The sequence below is a fragment of the Pan troglodytes genome, chromosome 2 (assembly GCF_028858775.2).
Source record: "Pan troglodytes isolate AG18354 chromosome 2, NHGRI_mPanTro3-v2.0_pri, whole genome shotgun sequence".
In the NCBI taxonomy this organism is placed as follows: domain Eukaryota; kingdom Metazoa; phylum Chordata; class Mammalia; order Primates; family Hominidae; genus Pan; species Pan troglodytes.
In genome coordinates this window covers 174141604-174162421 of record NC_086015.1, presented here as the reverse complement: position 1 = coordinate 174162421, position 20818 = coordinate 174141604, and the positions used below count along the sequence as shown (strand labels likewise).

The window sequence follows — 20818 nt, the reverse complement described above, 5'->3', positions numbered from 1 at the left end:
CTCGTCTTCCTCCCATGTCCTATAATTCATCTGAATTATATGAAGCACATTACAAAATATGGCTCCATGAAATTTAGTTTCCAATGTTGTCCATTCTGTTACACACTTAACTCTATGAGGACCCACAGGAGAAACTTCCTTTGGGTCTCAATACCTTCTCAAGGGCCACTAACTTATTGTTATCTTAGGAATTCATCAATAATATACCCGGTTGTTTTCCTCTCTTTGCCCTGGTGGCTAGGAAGTTTACTGGTAAATCTATAGCTCACTTCCAACAAAGATACACCATCTAGTGTTTGAATTCTGTATGCTAACTTTATTTTTGACCCTCATCTTAACTTTCCCAGTCTTTTTTCTTATATCCACTTTTATGATTCTGTTAAAATATGTATAAGTCAATTTAAATCCTGCTGTGCAGAAGTAACACTAGCATGAAAATGTATCTTTTTAGCCTGCAGAATATATACATTTTTTGAGACAAGGTCTTACTTTCTCACCCAGGCTGGAGTGCAGTGGCTCCATCTTGACTCACTGCAGCCTCAACCTCGCAGGCTAAAGCAATCCTCCCGCTTCAGCCCCCTCCAAGTAGCTGGGACTACAGGCATGTGCCACCATGCCTGGGTAATTTTTAGTATTCTTTGTAGAGACAGGGTTTCACCATGTTGCCCAGCCTGGTCTCAAACTCCTGAGCTCAAGCAATCCGCCCATCTCAGCCTCCCAAAGTGCTGGGATTATAGGTGTGAGCCACCGCGCCTGGCCTAGCCTGCAGAATAGTTTCAATTTCAATAGTTGCCAATATTTAAAACTCGAAAAAATTTACATAAAAACTCAGATTTCTGACTTTCTGTTAAAAAGTTAAAGGTCATCCAACACCAGTTTCACGTTTGCAGCTTCCTCCTGCTCCTCTAGTTCCACAATCCTGACCATTCCCTATTAGTCCCAAATAGTAGAAAATGTATTTTAGTCCCCTAGTCATCAAAGTATTACATGTTCCCTTCATTTATTTGTTCCTGCCTGGTTCTTGTTGGCAATGTAATTTATAACCTTTGTTTTATAGGATATGGCCAACTGTAAACAAATCTATCCATGTTTATATGTATATAAAACACATAATTGAGATGGTACTATTTAAACACGTAACAAACACTTTAAAGACAAAAACAAAAATACATAGAATGTTTGAAATAGTAAAGCTATTTTTCTTCATCTCCTAGGTAATAATATCCCACTATAGACACGTTTTGGGTGTTCCACTGGATGACCGAAAAGCTATCAACAACTATGTTATCAACAGCACAGATGAACTGCCCACAATCTCATACTCAATGAACCCAAAACCAACCCCTTGGGCTGAGGAAGAGACTGTGGCAGCTGCTCAACTAATCACCATGCTCTGGTCCCTGTCTGTATCCAGCTTTGCAGTTGGTGGAATGATTGCATCATTCTTTGGTGGGTGGCTTGGGGACACACTTGGAAGGTAGGCAAATTTCATAAATAAGCATAAACAGAAACTTTCATATTTTCATTTTCCTAACACTTGTTTAGAAAAATATTATCTTTCTTCTTGTGGAATAGCTTTAGAGTTGTTTTTTCAACTCATGACCCTATGAGGCATATCAGTGTTAGATCAAATCAATGAAAAAAGCTGTTGCGACAGTTCGGTTAACTGTTCAGACATTTATACCAAACATGAGTTTTGTGTGTATTTCTAGATAATTGCTTTGATCCTCTAGCTTTGTATGTTATAAAATATACTAGGAGACCACTACACAAACGGTTAACTCAGGAACTCAGCAGAAGAGACTAATTAGAGTTTTTAACCTGGGAGTCCATTGTTTGCTTCACCAAATCACACTATGTCTCAAACATCCAGTTTTTCCTTTTTAAATTAGAATTTTGCATTCGGATCAGTCAAGTTCAAAGGTTCAGTCAACATCCCCAACTCCCAATTGCCCAATGTATTTGTTATGCGGTTTCTGGCTGCTGGTACTGCTTGCTATCTCAAAGCCCCAACCAGAGATGAAGCAAGAGATACCCCCATTTATCACTTGAGTTTCTGTTAGGTTTTTTGGATTAAAAATATCAGTGGAACTCCTTTACCCTCAAATTTTACTTATTCATGCAATGGACTACAGCTGTTAGGATTTCCCACCCTATATAAAGAGGAGATAAAACCAGAATATCAAATGATTATTTTTTAGATTTTCTCCTATTTGAGTCCACCTTTTGTGCATTGCCTTTTTTTCTCATGATAAAAATAATATATGAAAAATTTAGAAAGTGAAAATGCCCTTAAAGATGTAAATAACAATTTAGGCAACTAGTTTAATAATTCTGGATTATAATTCACTTAGCTTTTTTCAATTCCTATTATAAATTATAATTTTTAGCTCTCTGGTTATTAAAATTCTGATAACTCTTCCTCTTATACTGGAGCTTTTATATAATATGACTATAAGTTTTCTTAACTGCAATATCATGGTAACCCAAGTTTTATTATTATTTTTATTTGAAATGGAGTTTTCTCCACCATAAAAGACAGTGGTCAATTTCTTATATTTTAATCAACTTGCTGATGTTCAGTTGAACTTTAAATAAGAATCTGTAAAATACAGATTAATAAACTGAATTTCATCATTTAAAAAAATTCAAAAATAATTTCAATGTGTATCAAGTTGGTTTAAGTAGTAAATGGAGAATTCTCTAGATTAATTATTTATTGCTAAAGTAAATTATTCCCTAGCAAGCGGGCTCAGACAAAAGGAAAAAGGAAAAATAATTTAAAAAAATTTTTTTAAGTAAATCAAATTAAGCAAAATTAAATTACGTTCTAAAATATGCACAAATCATTTAGCAACTACTGATATTTTATACTACTTCTCATTCCTGAAGAAAAAATGTAAACCCTAGTTGCCCCTCATTTAGAGGTAAGATTCTGATGAGTTCAGTGACTTAACCTAAAACATTTAATTAGTGTTAACATTTAATTAACACTTAATGGAGCCAATATACAAACCCTCTGAAGTCTTAGGATTTGGCATCAACAATGGTTATACCCCAAAACAATGTCAAATGACCACGTATCAAATGACCTATGGTAAACAAAAAGTGAGGTTTCTCCTAGCTTTTAGTAATAAAATGATCCCCCTTGAAAAGCAGCCCAAAAGTCCATAACTTCAACATCAAAATTAAGACAAAGTTATCAGTATCCCCATAAAATTATCTTTCTAGAGAGATTCATTGAGAAGTGACATGATTTTCATTATTACCAGTGTCATTTATGTACCAGTCAAAAGTAAATAAATAAAAATGTAATACTTCCATTATTGCCTTTAAAAAAAAAGTGTTTCCTTGCAATTGTGTAATAGTCAACAGATGTCTGTGGCCACCATTTTATAGTTTTGGGTTTGCAAGGCCAATTTTTTCAACCTATGCATTTACAGTTTAATTACCAGGGTACGGTAGAGAAGACTATGGTCTGTGCAATCCACACTACCATGAGTAAAGGAAGCGATGCATAGCTTGCCTTTGAAGGCATGCGTTCTTTCCCACCAAAAATGGAACTCATTAAAATGATACATTACCCTTTGGTTTCACACAGATCAAGTCCAAGACCTGTCACTTAATAGCTGTATGAAAATGGGCAAGTTATTAGGTTCTCTAAGATGTTTTCCTCCCATCTGCAATGTGAAAACAAAAATAATACCTACCTCATGGCATTATTGTGAGGATTTAATGACAACAAATATAAAAGGTTTAAAACAATGCCTGACATTTATTAAGCAAACACCAAATGTGGCCTCATTTTGATGATGATGATGATGATGATGATGACGACGACAATGACCATGACCACGACAATAATGGAGCCTATACTATCTGAAGTATTTAGAGTCAGATTTTAAGAAATATGCTTACATAGAATTAAGCTTCTTTTTCCCTGATTCAGCTATTTCATGTATTTTTTAAAGTATTTATTTGTGGCCATTTCTAATATCTGAACAGAAGTTAAAAGAATTTAAATTACATAAAGTGTTCCTGCATCCTTTGGTGGCAGGGAAAGGGGACTTTAGGGCAATCTGGCATCAAAGATTCTTCCAGGCTATTTCTTTTATGACTTTTTATCTTTTTTCCCCTAATAAAAGAGACTATTAGCTAGGTGGTAACAACTTGTTAAGGTCAATTATTGAATTTGCCTGCCCTCTGTCCCTGTGTAGATAAAAAGCATTTCACAATAGTCTAAACTACTAAACACCCCTTAAACTGTTTTTCTACTCTGTAGCTCTGGGGCTAGCCAGCTCTAAATCACTCTGTTTCCCTATACTTATTTCATATTGCTGCTGTAATGAATTATCCCCAATTTAGTGGCTTAAAACAACACAAATATGTTTTCTTATAGTTTTGGAGGTCAAAATTCCAAACTCAGTTTTAGTTAGCTAAAGTCAAAATGCCAATAAGGCTGGTTCCTTCTGGAGGCTCTGAGGGAAGAATGCATTCCTTGCCCTTTTCCAGCTTGCAGTGACCAACTATAGTTCTCTGGCTTGTGGCCCCTTCTTCCATCTTTGAAGCACAACATTCTAATCTCTACTTCTGTCATCCTATCACCTGCTCCTCTTCTACCTTACTCTTAGCAGGACACTTGTGATTACATCACTGGATTCACTCAAATAATTGAAGATAATCTCCCCATCTCAAGATTCTCAGTCACATCTGCAAAACCTCATTTGCTATGTGACATAACATTCACAGAGTCTGGGGATTATGCTGTAGGCTGCCAGGGGACATGATTTAGCCTATCACGTGGATGTTAGACAATCACTGCAGTATGTGACTTTATAGTTTTATGCTCCAGAAAAAAAAAATTCTGTTTGGTTGGTGTTAAAGATACTTGCATGGAAAAGGCCCACCTATCAAAGTTTGAAGCAGTGAAATAGAATATAACAAGGACGTTTACATTTCTTTTGGCACAAACATTTTCACACCTGTCTACTCAGGCATTTATTGGCCTTACCATTATCTGCTTGACTGCAAAAAAGGTTTTCTGTGTACCTCGCTTTCCCATTAATTAGAAATAAAAGTAACAGATATCTGCAAATGTTGTCAATTTTCATCTGATTAATTTTGAAAGTGTTTTTGTTGCTATTGTCAGCTCTATTATGTATTTTACGTTGGTCACTATTAATTTATAGATTTTGGAAATATGCTGGCATACAATATTAAAATACAGATAATTATAATTCTCTAGATAAGGCTTAAAAGTATGTGTTAAATTACTTCCAAATAATTTATACAAAGGAAATTTAACTTTGAAAGTTCCTTTCCTATCTAGATTAAAAACCTGTGCCACTGAAAGAAAAAAAAGTTGTCGGTTACAACTATAGAATTGAATTTAGCTATCACCAGACAATTATTCTTTAAAACAATCAACTTAGAGAAAACTTAGTTAACTCTTTGAAAAACTGTCATAAGTGTTATCTTAAGCTTGTCCTCACCAGGATTGAATCATCTCTATCAAAATGTAGAGATTAGGCTTGAGCCTGGGAGGTCAAGACTTCAATGAACCATGATGGTGCCTTTGCACTCCAGCCTGAGTGACAGAGCGAGTGAGACCCTGTCTCAAAATAAAATAGAAAAATGTAGAGATCAGGTGGATGCAACCTAGGTTATCCCATCATAAGTCTTGCTTATTAGTAATACTTTAGTCCATAGATGAGTCAAATTAGCAAACTTGGTTCAAGATTCCCCGACTAGCTTTTACAGCAAAATTAAAATAATTGCTCTTAGGTTAAAAAAAATCTCAACATGCTCTGAAAGCGAATAATTTTAGCAAGTTTTGATGCTGAATTTATATTCCTTGCTTTTTAAAATTTCAGAATCAAAGCCATGTTAGTAGCAAACATTCTGTCATTAGTTGGAGCTCTCTTGATGGGGTTTTCAAAATTGGGACCATCTCATATACTTATAATTGCTGGAAGAAGCATATCAGGACTATATTGTGGTAAGTCTCACTCACACACACACACACACACACACACACACACACACACACACACCCCTACCTTTGTCTGAAAGTAACTCTAAAGGCGGATGTGGTAGCATTCAGGGATATTTTTGAGTCTAGGGTGACATCACAGAGGGAAAGGCAATAGCATAAAGTTGAAATCCTGAGTTGGGAGGTTTGGGACCAGTAAGTAGGAATTATGATGTTATCAAGGTTCTCGTCCATGGCAATGACATCATTTCTAGTTGTATGATCACAGACAAATTATTTAACTCTGACTCTCAGTTGCTTCATTTATTAAATGAAGTGGATAATAATATCTACCTTATAGGGTGATTGTGAGAACACATGTAAAACGTTCCGCATAGAATCTGACATACAGTAAGCTACCAGTAAATGCTAGCTGTTGTTATTACTGCTGTGGTATAGCAGACAGTGGGAGACTGCTATACCACGACCCTTAATTCTGCCCTTATGGACTACCTGGCTGCCATGTCTCCATCTCTTCTATCTGACAAGACCTTAACACTCTGAACCCATCTCTTAGACCACATTCCCCAGCCCTGTATGATTCTAGACATGACTGAGTGAAGCATTACAGTGGTGGTGTCCATAGGGAAAGTGAATCAGAGAGAAGCAGCTGATATTTAAAAGTTCAGAATAAAGGAAGGAGGTTCCTCCCACAAACTTTATTCTGAATAGTGGGAATCGCTAGTTCTTGGAGACAGCTTTTCAAACATTCAGAGGCAACTAATTAGCAGACATCTGAAGAAAGGGAGAATCATTCAATCTCTCTCTAAAACAAATGGCTAAATGTGTAACTTCTGCCAATGAAGCTCTGATTTTGACGGTGCTAGGTTGAGATTTTAACCCATTTTCACAAAACGTAGTTGCCTTTCAAGGCACCTCTATCCATGGGGATGGCGAAGGAGTGGTGAGGACGTAAGATTTGTATATAAAAGTATTTTTAACACTTTTACCTACAGAAAAGACTTGAATTCCATGTATCTTCAATGATCAGTTGAAGCAAAAGACTAAAATATCAAGTTAACAGTCTAATTAAATCTCTTTTTATTATTTTCATTGTTAATAAAAATAACTGAAGATCAGTGTAGCTTTATCAAGGTAAAGAGTCAACCCCAAATGTGGAAAGGGCTTTGGATTCAGAGCAAATAAATTCTGGCACTGTCTCTGCATGGCCTTAAATATTAAATCTGAGCCTCAGTTTCTTCTCCCATAAAATGCAGATAATAACACTATGAACGAAGTCCCAATTATGATTCTTCTTTCTTTTCTCTCCATTTAAAAAAATACAGTGTGAAAAAAATATACAAAATGTTTTTGGTAAAATTGAAAACAAATGCTATAAATATATTGTAAAACAACCTCTAACTAGCATAGCCAACCAACTTGTACTCCCCAACTATCTTCTAAAATTATGTTTGGCCCTATTCTGAGCATTAAAGTTCCTAAAAATTATAGGAAATATAATTTGACTTCAAGTTCATGTGACTTCAGACCTGTGAGCTTATCTACATTATTCTGTTTTTCAGGTATAGTATTAGCTATTACAGAAAGATAGTACAACTTAGAATTGAGCCAAATAAATGATTTTTTTTCTTACTTAAGATCAACAGGCTACACATTAAAAGTCACCTGTAAAATTCAGCTGAAATACAGATACCTTATCACACATGTAAATGTTCATTTGAGACATTAAGAACAATTTGAAGCATTAAAAAATATATTTTGAAAACAATTGTCAAAGCATCTTTTACACAAAGATCATCCATTTCAATTTGATAGGCAGGTAGTTTCTAAGAAGAAGCCTCTGCAAATCCTATTTTTAAATAGTTAAGAAAATGCCAAACATTTAATTCAGCCTTGCCTGTCGATAGTCTCTGAACTTTTTACGCAGTCAGCAAATGGCTGGACATTCCACCATTTCCAGCACGACTGATTACATGTGCATTTAAGAAAGCTTCAGAAGGCAGAATGAGCTAGTGCTTTCCAATGTTTTGTATTCATTTAAGTACCAAAAGTCTTTCTTCAAATAAAATGTTTTCGAAGCCTAATATTTGAATAGAATAAAGAAGCTGCGTTTCCCTGGTTTCTAACTGGGGAAGAGTCCTTAAGATCCTTAACCTCTTCTACCTCTCTGCACCTCCCCTCGCCCCTCGTCACCACCTTAACAGTGATCTTGAGGGCCCTCTACGTTGTGGAATTCAGATAGGGCATGCTGTTCTCACACTAATGCTCTGTTGCTTGTGATCTTTGGCAAGTTGTTACTCAACATCTATCAAGAGGTTGGTGGAGATATGTTCTGATTTCCTTTAATCCCATGAGCCCTAATTAAGAATATTATTAAAACATTCTTCAATTTCTTTTCTGAAGATAACCTAAGGCATTATGATGTAAACTAAAAATTAACATGAATTTTAATTAAATAAGATGATGTAATGAAGAACTGTCAAATACATGACTAAGCATTTCTTTCTATTCATGTTTCCAACTACAACTGCATATGAGGTCATATCAAATATCTCCTGCACAAACTATGTCTATACCTAGGAACAAGGGTTCATCCTTCCAATGAACTCAGGGAGGGGCTTTCATTCAAGATATATACTGTACTTAAACCAAATTGTTATTATTGAGATAGTTCTGGTTGCACTTTAACATTTATGTTCATGTTTCATGCAGGGCTAATTTCAGGCCTGGTTCCTATGTATATCGGTGAAATTGCTCCAACCGCTCTCAGGGGAGCACTTGGCACTTTTCATCAGCTGGCCATCGTCACGGGCATTCTTATTAGTCAGGTAAAAACTCCCCATCCTTATCCCCTACTGCACCCATCTACTTCATCCTCTACGGTACCACTACTACTATGGCATCCCCTACTGTACTTCCTCCACTTCATCCATCTCGTCCCTCCCTGACTGTCCATTCTCACTGTAGACCAGCACAGAGAGAAAAGCCAATTCTACCAGTGGTAGTGGAGGTGGTGTAGAGACATAGACTTTTTCGTTCAAAGGTAAATTATTATCACTCCTCACTTTTCCCCTTGGAATTGTTGGTGGGATAGCACTGGAGGTGACCTGGCAAGCCAGGTCTTAACTTCAGAGCTATTCTAGAGTTAAATTATTCCATTTAGATGTCAAGAAATAGAAAACTTCGTGTTTGACTGCCTGGATTTCCTTTGTTTTAAACATCTTACTTGGGAATCTAATATGTAAGTGATTGCCCCAGGAACTCCTGTTCAGCTGAGTCTATCCTTCCCTTCTACCCTATGGTGTCAAAGGGAGTCTGGGACCCCACACCTACGACAATCCAGAGGGTAGTCTATAAACTATTGCCATAGGAATCGCCAAGACAGTTCTCATCACAGTAATTGTTCTATCTATAAAACCCCTTTCTATAAGTTCTGGGTAATATAAGAAGGAAATATCAAGCAAAGGTCCAAAGTCATGGATGATTTTAACACAGTATTATTCTATCTGGTTGCCTGGAGAATACAGCTATGTGTTGCTTTAGATATCAAGTATGTATTTTTGTCTAAGCTTGGTTGATTCTCATCCTGACTGTCCAATTGGAGTTAATGAAACCTAGGTTAATTCCTTATATAACAAATAGTTCCTAAGTTAGTTAAAGTGAGATTAAAAAAACCTAGGTTAATTCCTTATAGAACAAATAGTTCCTAATTTAGTTAAAGTGAGATACAATAGTAACAGTTTCCGTTACTTGAACCAAAGTTGTCAGAGACTACTATTAAATAGCCAAAGTACTTTTTCAACAAACTAGTGTAAAAGGTAGATCCAAAGTATTATGTAGTTGATATACTTCCTCCTTGCATTTTCAGATTATTGGTCTTGAATTTATCTTGGGCAATTATGATCTGTGGCACATCCTGCTTGGCCTGTCTGGTGTGCGAGCCATCCTTCAGTCTCTGCTACTCTTTTTCTGTCCAGAAAGCCCCAGATACCTTTACATCAAGTTAGATGAGGAAGTCAAAGCAAAACAAAGTAAGTCTGTGGATGGTTTTTCTTTCTTCCTATTGTTTTGGCATTATCAGCTAATGTAAAACAGTGCCTTCCACATGAAGTTGGTGATTAAATGTAAGAAGAATGTGCAAAATCGCTTTTATATGACTGGTGCATGTCATTTGGCACCCATAGGCATTCACTTAAGCCGAAACCAGAAATCCATACACACAGTATTAGACTCAACCAGAGGTTTCTAAAAGATCCCTCCAGCATTATGCTTCTAATATAATGAGGATCATAGTTTTATTTGTCATAAGATGAAGCCAAATGTTCTATTTTTCTTTTAAATCAAAGAGCAGGATTTAATTTAACAAAAAAAGAATTTCCAACACCCATGCTATTAAGTAATACAATGGGGCATGCAGAAATGTAGCTCTTTCATTAACATAAAAATAAATTTCTTTTTGTTTTGACCTGAGTTGTTTCAACCTGATCATTTTCTTGGACAGGCTTGAAAAGACTCAGAGGATATGATGATGTCACCAAAGATATTAATGAAATGAGAAAAGAAAGAGAAGAAGCATCGAGTGAGCAGAAAGTCTCTATAATTCAGCTCTTCACCAATTCCAGCTACCGACAGCCTATTCTAGTGGCACTGATGCTGCACGTGGCTCAGCAATTTTCTGGAATCAATGGCGTAAGTTTAAGAACACCCACTAACTCTTAAGAGCACAGTGAATTAAAATAGGGAAGGCAAGGGGTACAAGTTTAAATAGCTAAAAGATATTTTAAGGTATTGGCATCACGGGTCTTGCTATAACAAACGTACATTGAGTGAGCATTAATTTTCATTTTGCTTCAAAAGTTTTCTAAAATTACTTAACAATTTTTTAAAGTGTCAACAGTCAATGGTACTATATATCTATTAAGGTGAAGGCAAAAAGCAAAAATCTTAATACATACAAGGAGGGAAAAGGAGAATAATTATACAACCCTCCCCCAAAAAACTGCAAGGAGCTTCTACAGTTGAGTATTGAATTTAGGATTTCTGATAGCCCAAGCCAAATGGAGTCAAGGGTTCCCTTTATCTATTTAAATGAAGTATACCAGATAGCCAGGTGCAAAGAGCAGTTCCTGCCATCTAAGAAACTTTCACTCCATTTGAGGAGATAGCACACAAAATAAATAATAGAGTAAACTGGCATGATATTGGTGACTAAGGACGGTAGACAATACATGATTGAAAAACATACTGAGCATTAAACTAGCTAGCTTTTAGGTCTTACACTGAAACCCCTGCATCATGCAGACCAAGATGGTTCTACTGACAATTAACTACTAGAGGAAAAAATTAAGCATTTGTTAAGAAACTAGATTAAAAAAAAAAAAAAAAACACCACTTCTCCCCTTTGTTGCTGTTAAAAATGTAAACTGGACTTTGCTGTAGTGAGCCAATGCCAAATCCACATGGGACACTTTGTGGGTGACTGAGAGATGGGCAAACACTTGGGGGAGGCAAAGGAAGTAATTCCCATCCATTGAAACAAAATGAGACCTGAACCTCACTCCACAAACTCCACTGTGGTCTCCGTCCTCCTTTAAGAGGTCCTTGATGTTTATTTTTATTAATACTCTGTATAACTTTGAGGCTCAGAGACCAAACTCATATCTCCCATCTCAGCTCTGTCTGTATATTCAATGGCATAAAATTTAATTTCTCTGAACCTTACTGTTTCAGCTTCCATCCCAGTGCCTGACTTAAAGAGGAATCTAGGAAATGTTGAACCTGAGGCTGTTGGGCAGCCTAAAAATGGTGGGATAGTGTGAAGCGTGCTGTAGGCCTCTATGCACTGAACACAGTTGGCACAGTCCTCTACCTCAGTCCTGTCTGCAGGAAGAGGTACCAGCAATAGGACACGTTAGGTGGGGAAGGAATGACAAAGGATGATGGATAGCAGAATGACCTAAAAGACATAAATATATAAACATAACTAAATTTTAAAAGGCTATTAGAAAGGTTGTGAACAAAATTTCTCCATGTCTACTGAGACTAGTGAAATTTTCTGGATTAAATGCAATAGCAACTAGACCTCTTATACATGCTGGTGAGACTGTAAAATTGTCATAACTTCTTTCAAAAACTATCTGGCAATATCTATCAAAGTTGAGCACATGCCTACACCATGGTCCAGCAATTCTATTCCTAGTTATAAATGCATACATATTCCACCAAAAGGATTGTACTAGAATGTTCCTAGCAGCACTATTCATAATCACTATTCATTATTACTATTCATAATCAATAGCTAAAAGACATTTTAAAATGTTGACATCATGATGTGTCTTGCTACAACAAACATATATTAAGTGAGCGTTAACTTTCATTTTGCTTCAAGTTTTCTAAAATGACAATTTTTAAAAACGTCAATAGTCAATGGTACTATATGTCTGTTTAATATTAAGGTGAAGGCAAAAGGCAAAAATCACAATAAATACAAGGAGGGAAAAAGAATAATTACACCCGCCTCCCACCCTCCTCCAAAAAAAAAAAAAAAAACGAAATTGCAAGTGGCTTCTAGAGTTGAATATTGAATTGAGGATTTCTGATAGCCTAATGAATAGTAAATTATTCATTTAGGAATGGCAGCTACCTAAATACTCATCAATAGAATAGTAGTAGATCATGGTATATTAATATAATAAAATACTACATAGTAATGATAGTGAACTGTCTACAATACACAATAAGGATGATTCTCACAAAGGTAATGTTGACTAAAAGAAGCCAGGCACAAAATGATACATATTATGTGGTTCCATTCACATCAAGTACAAAAGTAGACAAAATTTATCTATGATGTCAGGAGTTGTAAGAGTGGTTTCCTTGGGATAAGTGATAAAGGGAGATTTAAGAAGTTTCTGGAGGGGTGGAAATTATTTATCTCTTGATCTGGGTGCTAGTTACATAGGTGTGTTCGGTTTGTGAAAATTAATTAAGCTGCATATTTATGTGTACTTTTCTATGTATATTATACTTTAACAAAACGTTTCAATTTATTTACAAAAATAAAGAAAATGCAGTAGCAGAGTTCTCAACTAAATATAAGGAGGACGTTTAAGCAATCAGAAGCTTTAAACACTAAAGGAAGACTGAGGGTTCTCTTCCTTGGAAGGAGAAAATCTGTACGAAGTTCTAGGGTGCATGCCGCTATAGAAACAACTAAAAATAAACAATCTAAAATATTTCTTGCTTTAAAGATATCAGTGCCAGACTTCTTAAGATTAAGGCTAACCTGTTTTTACTTTGCAGATTTTTTACTACTCAACCAGCATTTTTCAGACGGCTGGTATCAGCAAACCTGTTTATGCAACCATTGGAGTTGGTGCTGTAAACATGGTTTTCACTGCTGTCTCTGTAAGTCAATGCCCTAGATAAATACTCTGCTTGTTCCTTAGTCCAGAAATTGCAAGGGGGGGGGGGGGAACTTCGGCTCTAAAAGCAATCAATGACTTATTGTACACATGCTCTAAGTGTGTAAACCCAAGTGAGTCATGCGAAGAGTCCTGTTTGAATAAGCCAACCACTGCATTGAGATTAGGCATAACTGAGGTGAATCGCTGGTTCTCTGCACTGCTGGGATGCCATTTAGTCACTCATTTGTGAATTTTTAACTCACTTGGGGACACAGAGAACTTCCTCCTTGTGCAGATTCCTAGGTTCCTTCTTTTCTCTGTACATAAACCCCTTGGGAGTAACTGACAGCTTGTCATTTCTATTGATATTGGATGGTCTACTTAGATTCCTCTTTTTACATAGTTCAAATTCTTTTTTTTACCATGTGCCTTGGGGGAAACATATAAAAATAAATAAACAAGGCCCTCTCTAACAGACATTTAAGCCTTTAAGCAAAGTTAAACAGACTCAGCAAATGGTATTAAGCCATTGGGCAGAGCTTCCAAGTAGTTCACAAGGTTGTGGTTTCTGGTGATGCATGAGAGTATGTGTGAGATTATGAGGGAAGCGACATAGTAACTAGAAATGTTATTGTTTTCTTCCAACAAAAAAAAAAGTCATATACTCTTCTTAAAACCAAATAACTTTATATAAGAAGTGATGGTTCTTATATATTAAGGATATATAAGAACCTGACAACAAGAATATCTAACATAATAATCTAAGAAGTAAACAACAATAAAGACAAAAACTCCCCAACTAATGTAATTCACTGTAGAATGAGAGTCATTGAGCTTATTTTTATCTTTGTTCAACAAGATAAAAACAGCAAAAAGTTTATTCTTTTCAATTTTAGTCACAATACTATACTCAATATAATTTAGTCACTTGTTTTTTATTCTCTGCACATGAACTCTTAACTATTACCTTAGGGTGATCAATAAATTACAGCCTGGCTACCCAGATCAAAAGGCAGGTTTGTCCAGACCACATTAAACAGTGCTGGACCTTGGAAAGAGCAGGAAAAACAGATAATAACGAAACGCCAATGGTTCTGTAGACATACCTTTAGAGATAAGGCCTGTTTAAACCAAAAGGCCACTCTAAATCAATCAAGACCTGTTTCTGAAGTGCAATCCAAGGGACTATTCACCCTTTTGTCTCCTGGAATATTTTTTACAAATTCTTCAACATATTTTTTATAGTAGATTATTATTAAAACATTTTGTGTATAATAGGATTTTCTATGTAAAGCATCAAATTGTCAAGATTAGGTAGCCTAAATTCTGAAAAAATCTAAAGAGGAAACTTCTGTAAAGTTTCATTTTTGCACCCGGCTCCCAACCCTACTGATGTGGGAGGAGTTGTTTAAGACAGTGTCCTAATTATTTTGAATGTACCTTTTTAGAGTCCATCCTTTGATTCTGTTTAAGTTTTTGAACAGGGAAGTGACATAATCTTTAAAAACCAGTCCAAATCATTAATTAAGCCTCCAGGACTACAGATCACATTTAAAATTTTTAATTATATTAATTTTTGAAACATTGTTTTAAAGTTCAAAAAGTATAAAAAGGATAGTCCCTCCGTCACCCAGTTTCTCTCCCCAAAATTAACCAATGTTACCAAATTGTGTGTGTACTTTCAAATAAAAATATGCAAATAGAAATATGCACTGAATATATTAATGTTTCACCAAATTGGAAGAACATCAATTTGTTTTTGGGAAGAGAGACTTTCCCAACTCCACACTAATTGTGTTCCACATCCTATATTTTCTTCCACACTAATGGGCTGGTAGAAGAGGGCCTGTAATCTTGAGAGAAAAAAAGCAGAAAGAAAATGGAGGGATCTAGGAAGCAGGATGACACTGAGAAAGAAGCGGTGACTACCAAATTGGAACTAAGCACCCAGGATTTGCGTGAGGCCCTGGGGCAAAGATGAGCGTTCTAATTGGGCAGACATCTCAAGCCACTGACCATGTCTCACTCCTTGTCACACTCATCCTGAGTGCACACCAGGCCTCAGGGACAGAGGCCAACTCAATTTTCAAGATGTTCAGTTTTAGAGTTTATAGTAAGGGAGCTCATTCACAAAGAAATGCTTCTATTTTCTTGGTAGCTTGACATGGTGGCACCAAGCCAGTTTTGAATATCATAATAAAAGAGTTAAAATATAGAGAGAAATTTAATGAACTTGAGAAAAGTCTGTTTTTTCCCACTTCCTTCTCAATAATTAAATATGTGCTCTTAGCTTATCATCCTATCTGAAGTGATTTAAAACTCTGATATGAGTGTGCCTCTGAGAAACAGGCTTTCACTGTAGGTGAAATGTTTCTAAGATGTCTTCAGAGCCAGAGCTCACTATACTAAAGACATTGGATTGCTATTGATTTACTGATAGGCTGATGAGTCAGCCAACTTGCTCACCAGGTGCCAAAGTGAGAAATTATGACAGGAAGTTTTGTGGGGGGTGAGGGGGAGAGTGACTCACCAGCCTTGGTAATATTCCAAGGATCAGGCAAGAGTATAACAAACTCTGGTCTTGGCTAATTGTAAAACTTAACCATTAATGCAAAGGTCCACAAAACTAAAGGAATCAATGACGTATCTCCTCAGTTAAGATAAGAAAGCATTTTAACCCTTTGCTTTAAAGTGCTAACTTTTAAAACGAATAGTTCACTCCCAGCACAAGATACAATTAAGCATACCAGAAAAATGCAGGCCTATTTTGGTTCAATTATCAAATTCCACATGTTGCTAGGTGAGTGGTCATAATAGGACTTTATTAAGCAGTGAGAAAATTGGATGAGAATAGTTGACACCTGAACAGTTGTACTGTTTCCGGTGTCAATAGTGCACAGACCCTTGTAATTATAACTTAGGATAATTATTAGAAAATAAGTTAATGTCATGTTTAAATGTGGAACCTTCACATTTTAAAGGTACAGGACATCTATTGGAAGAGACCCCAGCTGTACAGTCTGTGAATATTGTACCCAAAGTGATAATCCTGGAGTAGTGGTAACATTATGGTTCTATCTCTATAATGGTCTATTCAAACCAATGTGACTAAATTAAGCAGATACTTGATCATTACCCGCTGTCCACTGAAACTAGCTCTGCCACCTGGGGCTAGAGTCACTCCCCACCTTGATCTCACTCCTGTAAAATGGAAGGATGGAACTGCCTCTTATCTGTTATATAAATTAAAATGACCTCTTTGGCAGTAAAAATGATTTAAGTAAACAGTCAATATTTTGTGACTCACAAAACTGAGATAATCTTCTTTAAAACTGTCCTAGGTATTCCTTGTGGAGAAGGCAGGGCGACGTTCTCTCTTTCTAATTGGAATGAGTGGGATGTTTGTTTGTGCCATCTTCATGTCAGTGGGACTTGTGCTGCTGGTAAGTTTGGTGCCTGCACTGAGGTTTTTCATTAACATATGATGGTACCTGGCACCTCTGTGGTCCAGGTTAAAGTGCTTTGTATTCAAAAATATTTGAGACTGACTTACGAAATAAAGCCAGAGCAACAGCATAAAATCAAAGGAGATATATAAAGAAAATATGAACTAGTTTCTTGGGTTTAAGACTGAATATCAGCATGTAAATTCTGGTTGTCATCCAGGGAGGCCATGTACCCATGGTTAGAGCATAGGCTCTGGATTCACTGCCAACTGGGTTTTAATGCTGACTCTGCCACATGGCTTCCTGTGTGACCTTGGGCATGTACCTGAACCTCTGCCCTCCTGGCATTGTCATCCACTACTTCACAGGGAGCTACACATCTTGTCTGGAAACCTTAGTATGAGCAGAAGCAAAGGTCACTGGATCCTTGCCCTGCCTCTTTTACAGGAAAATCCTAATCCAGAGGATTTCCTTATAAGAAATCTAAAGAGTTATGCATGATTCAGACTAGAATAATTTCTTTCAGAATGGAATAACTTATACTTGCTTCAACAAAATACATTATAAAAAGTTGTATGCCTGCCTGTGAACTCAGAGGCTACTTAGCTAAAGGAAAAAGCAGCCAAATGATCTCAGTCCCACTATTGTTTTTGTTTTTCTCCTCAGAATAAGTTCTCTTGGATGAGTTATGTGAGCATGATAGCCATCTTCCTCTTTGTCAGCTTCTTTGAAATTGGGCCAGGCCCGATCCCCTGGTTCATGGTGGCTGAGTTTTTCAGTCAAGGACCACGTCCTGCTGCTTTAGCAATAGCTGCATTCAGCAATTGGACCTGCAATTTCATTGTAGCTCTGTGTTTCCAGTACATTGCGGTAAGCAGCCTAATATTCCACAGATTTACTGAACAGAAGAGAGGGTCAAACAACTGCTAACTCAAAGTCTGTGTTTGCTTTCTATCCAGGACTTCTGTGGACCTTATGTGTTTTTCCTCTTTGCTGGAGTGCTCCTGGCCTTTACCCTGTTTACATTTTTTAAAGTTCCAGAAACCAAAGGAAAGTCTTTTGAGGAAATTGCTGCAGAATTCCAAAAGAAGAGTGGCTCAGCCCACAGGCCAAAAGCTGCTGTAGAAATGAAATTCCTAGGAGCTACAGAGACTGTGTAAAAAAAAAACCCTGCTTTTTGACATGAACAGAAACAATAAGGGAACCATCTGTTTTTAAATGACGATTCCTTGAGCATTTTATATCCACATCTTTAAGTATTGTTTTATTTTTATGTGCTCTCATCAGAAATGTCATCAAATATTACCAAAAAAGTATTTTTTTAAGTTAGAGAATATATTTTTGATGGTAAGACTGTAATTAAGTAAACCAAAAAGGCTAGTTTATTTTGTTACACTAAAGGGCAGGTGGTTCTAATATTTTTAGCTCTGTTCTTTATAACAAGGTTCTTCTAAAATTGAAGAGATTTCAACATATCATTTCTTTAACACATAACTAGAAACCTGAGGATGCAACTAATATTTATATATTTGAATATCATTAAATTGGAATTTTCTTACCCATATATCTTATGTTAAAGGAGATATGGCTAGTGGCAATAAGTTCCATGTTAAAATAGACAACTCTTCCATTTATCACACTCAGCTTTTTTCTTGAGTACTAGAATTTGTATTTTGCTTAAAATTTTACTTTTGTTCTGTATTTTCATGTGGAATGGATTATAGAGTATATAAAAAATGTCTATAGAGAAAAACTTTCATTTTTGGTAGGCTTATCAAAATCTTTCAGCACTCAGAAAAGAAAACCATTTTAGTTCCTTTACTTAATGGCCAAATGGTTTTTGCAAGATTTAACACTAAAAAGGTTTCACCTGATCATATAGCCTGGGTTATCAGTTAACATTAACATCTATTATAAAACCATGTTGATTCCCTTCTGGCACAATCCTTTGAGTTATAGTTTGCTTTGCTTTTTAATTGAGCACAGCCTGGTTTTCACATACACTCAAACAATCATGAGTCAGACATTTGGTATATTACCTCAAACTCCTAATAAGTTTGATCAAATCTAATGTAAGAAAATTTGAAGTAAAGGATTGATCAGTTTGTTAAAAATATTTTCTGAATTATTATGTCTCAAAATAAGTTGAAAAGGTAGGGTTTGAGGATTCCTGAGCGTGGGCTTCTGAAACTTCATAAATGTTCAGCTTCAGACTTTATCAAAATCCCTATTTAATTTTCCTGGAAAGACTGATTGTTTTATGGTGTGTTCCTAACATAAAATAATCGTCTCCTTTGACATTTCCTTCTTTGTCTTAGCTGTATACAGATTCTAGCCAAACTATTCTATGGCCATTACTAACACGCATTGTACACTATCAATCTGCCTTTACCTACATAGGCAAATTGGAAATACACAGATGATTAAACAGACTTTAGCTTACAGTCAATTTTACAATTATGGAAATATAGTTCTGATGGGTCCCAAAAGCTTAGCAGGGTGCTAATGTATCTCTAGGCTGTATTCTCCACCAACTGGAGCACTGATCAATCCTTCTTATGTTTGCTTTAATGTGTATTGAAGAAAAGCACTTTTTAAAAAGTACTCTTTAAGAGTGAAATAATTAAAAACCACTGAACATTTGCTTTGTTTTCTAAAGTTGTTCACATATATGTAATTTAACAGTCCAAAGAACAAGAAATTGTTTCTTTTCAGTGTGATTTGTTTTTCTTTTGGGCCAATTTGGGATAAACTATTTTCACTTGGGATTTCAGGATACAGTCAAAATGAGCTTAAATAACTCAGGACATCTTTGTGCTAAACTGTGAACTCTGGACAAAAATAGAGAGTCTCTGAATAGGGCAGGAGCAGGAAAATGGCTCCTGGGTGGCTCTTGTATGCTTCTTCAGGATGCTGATGGCCTTTGGGAAGCCCAGTGTAAACAATGATAAAGGAGCTTAACACTTTTATAGGTGATACATGTGATTTAATCAAATGACTATTCCTGATCTCATTTACTAACAGAATAAAGTGGTAAATATTTAAATTAAAAATTCCAAAGACCACTTTTAAGTGCTTCTTCACTATTTTGACTGGCCCACAAACACCAGAAATTCAGACCCTGAAGTTTTCTGCCTCAGAGAAATTTAAGTACCTTATATTGTTCCCCTTCTACAACTTTTTCCTTGCAGAGATACATGTGAGTTGACAAGAAACATTAAAGGGAAATAAGAAAGAAGCCGATAAAGCTTTATAGGAGGACCAAAGAACTAGCTTACTATAATAAAAAAATTTTAAGTCTTCAAGGGTATACATCATAATAAAAAATAAAATTGACCGTAATTAATTAAATTTAATCCCAGGGAAATTAGATGTGAATTTGAACACCTAACTTTCCATGTACTCTCTCATTTTTGTGGAAGTGTTTCTATACTCTAATGTCTTTACAAATGTGATTTTTCTCTTAGCTCGTTTGAAGTATGAGAATTAGAGTTTTTGGTCTCGCATTCACCTGCTACATCTAGGATTGCCCACTGTCATGACTCCCAGGAAAATGTCCTATCTTAGCTTCCTCCTCCCTACTTTCCTCTACATGGTCAGCACTGTAATGCAGCTAAGATATAGTAAGGCATTGCTCCCTCCCCCTACACTTCAAGGAGTTCACAGTCTAATGGGGAGTTCAGGAAGGCCAGAGTATTAATATCCCCATCTGTGTCTTTTGCCTTCCATGAACCTGGGTTTCGAGCCCTCTCTTGTAAAATGGGCACAGTAATATTACCTACCTCAGGGAGTTGTGGGGATTAAACATGAAGTGCTAAGCATAGTGCCTGGTACAAAGACAGTACTCAATAAATGCTACCTAAAACTAGTATTCATAGCAATACTGTTAGGATAAAGAATGATCATATATGAGATAGTTCCAAATTTTTGTTTTTTTTTAAAAAAAAAGAGTTTTATAAGTTCAAGATAATATT

At 36.1% G+C, this 20818-nt stretch overlaps 1 protein-coding gene and 1 long non-coding RNA gene across 5 annotated transcripts in view; one reads left to right on the top strand and one right to left on the bottom strand.

The window, feature by feature from the left end:
* The window catches only part of SLC2A2 (solute carrier family 2 member 2), a 30387-nt gene extending 10829 nt beyond the window's left edge, over positions 1–19558 (top strand). Inside the window, exons 3-11 of one of the 2 annotated variants that reach the window (XM_516875.7) lie at positions 1215–1477; positions 5874–5998; positions 8705–8820; positions 9861–10023; positions 10494–10681; positions 13295–13399; positions 16740–16841; positions 17511–17714; positions 17804–19558. In XM_516875.7, coding sequence (XP_516875.2) covers positions 1215–1477; positions 5874–5998; positions 8705–8820; positions 9861–10023; positions 10494–10681; positions 13295–13399; positions 16740–16841; positions 17511–17714; positions 17804–18004 — 1467 coding nt within the window. In that variant the 3' untranslated portion in view covers positions 18005–19558. The remainder of the gene's footprint in view (positions 1–1214; positions 1478–5873; positions 5999–8704; positions 8821–9860; positions 10024–10493; positions 10682–13294; positions 13400–16739; positions 16842–17510; positions 17715–17803) is intronic. The other variant, XM_016940187.2, reaches the window with a different exon arrangement.
* Positions 1–20818, bottom strand: part of LOC129143652 (uncharacterized) — a 663501-nt gene that overhangs the window by 101323 nt on the left and 541360 nt on the right. The window lies entirely within an intron of this gene.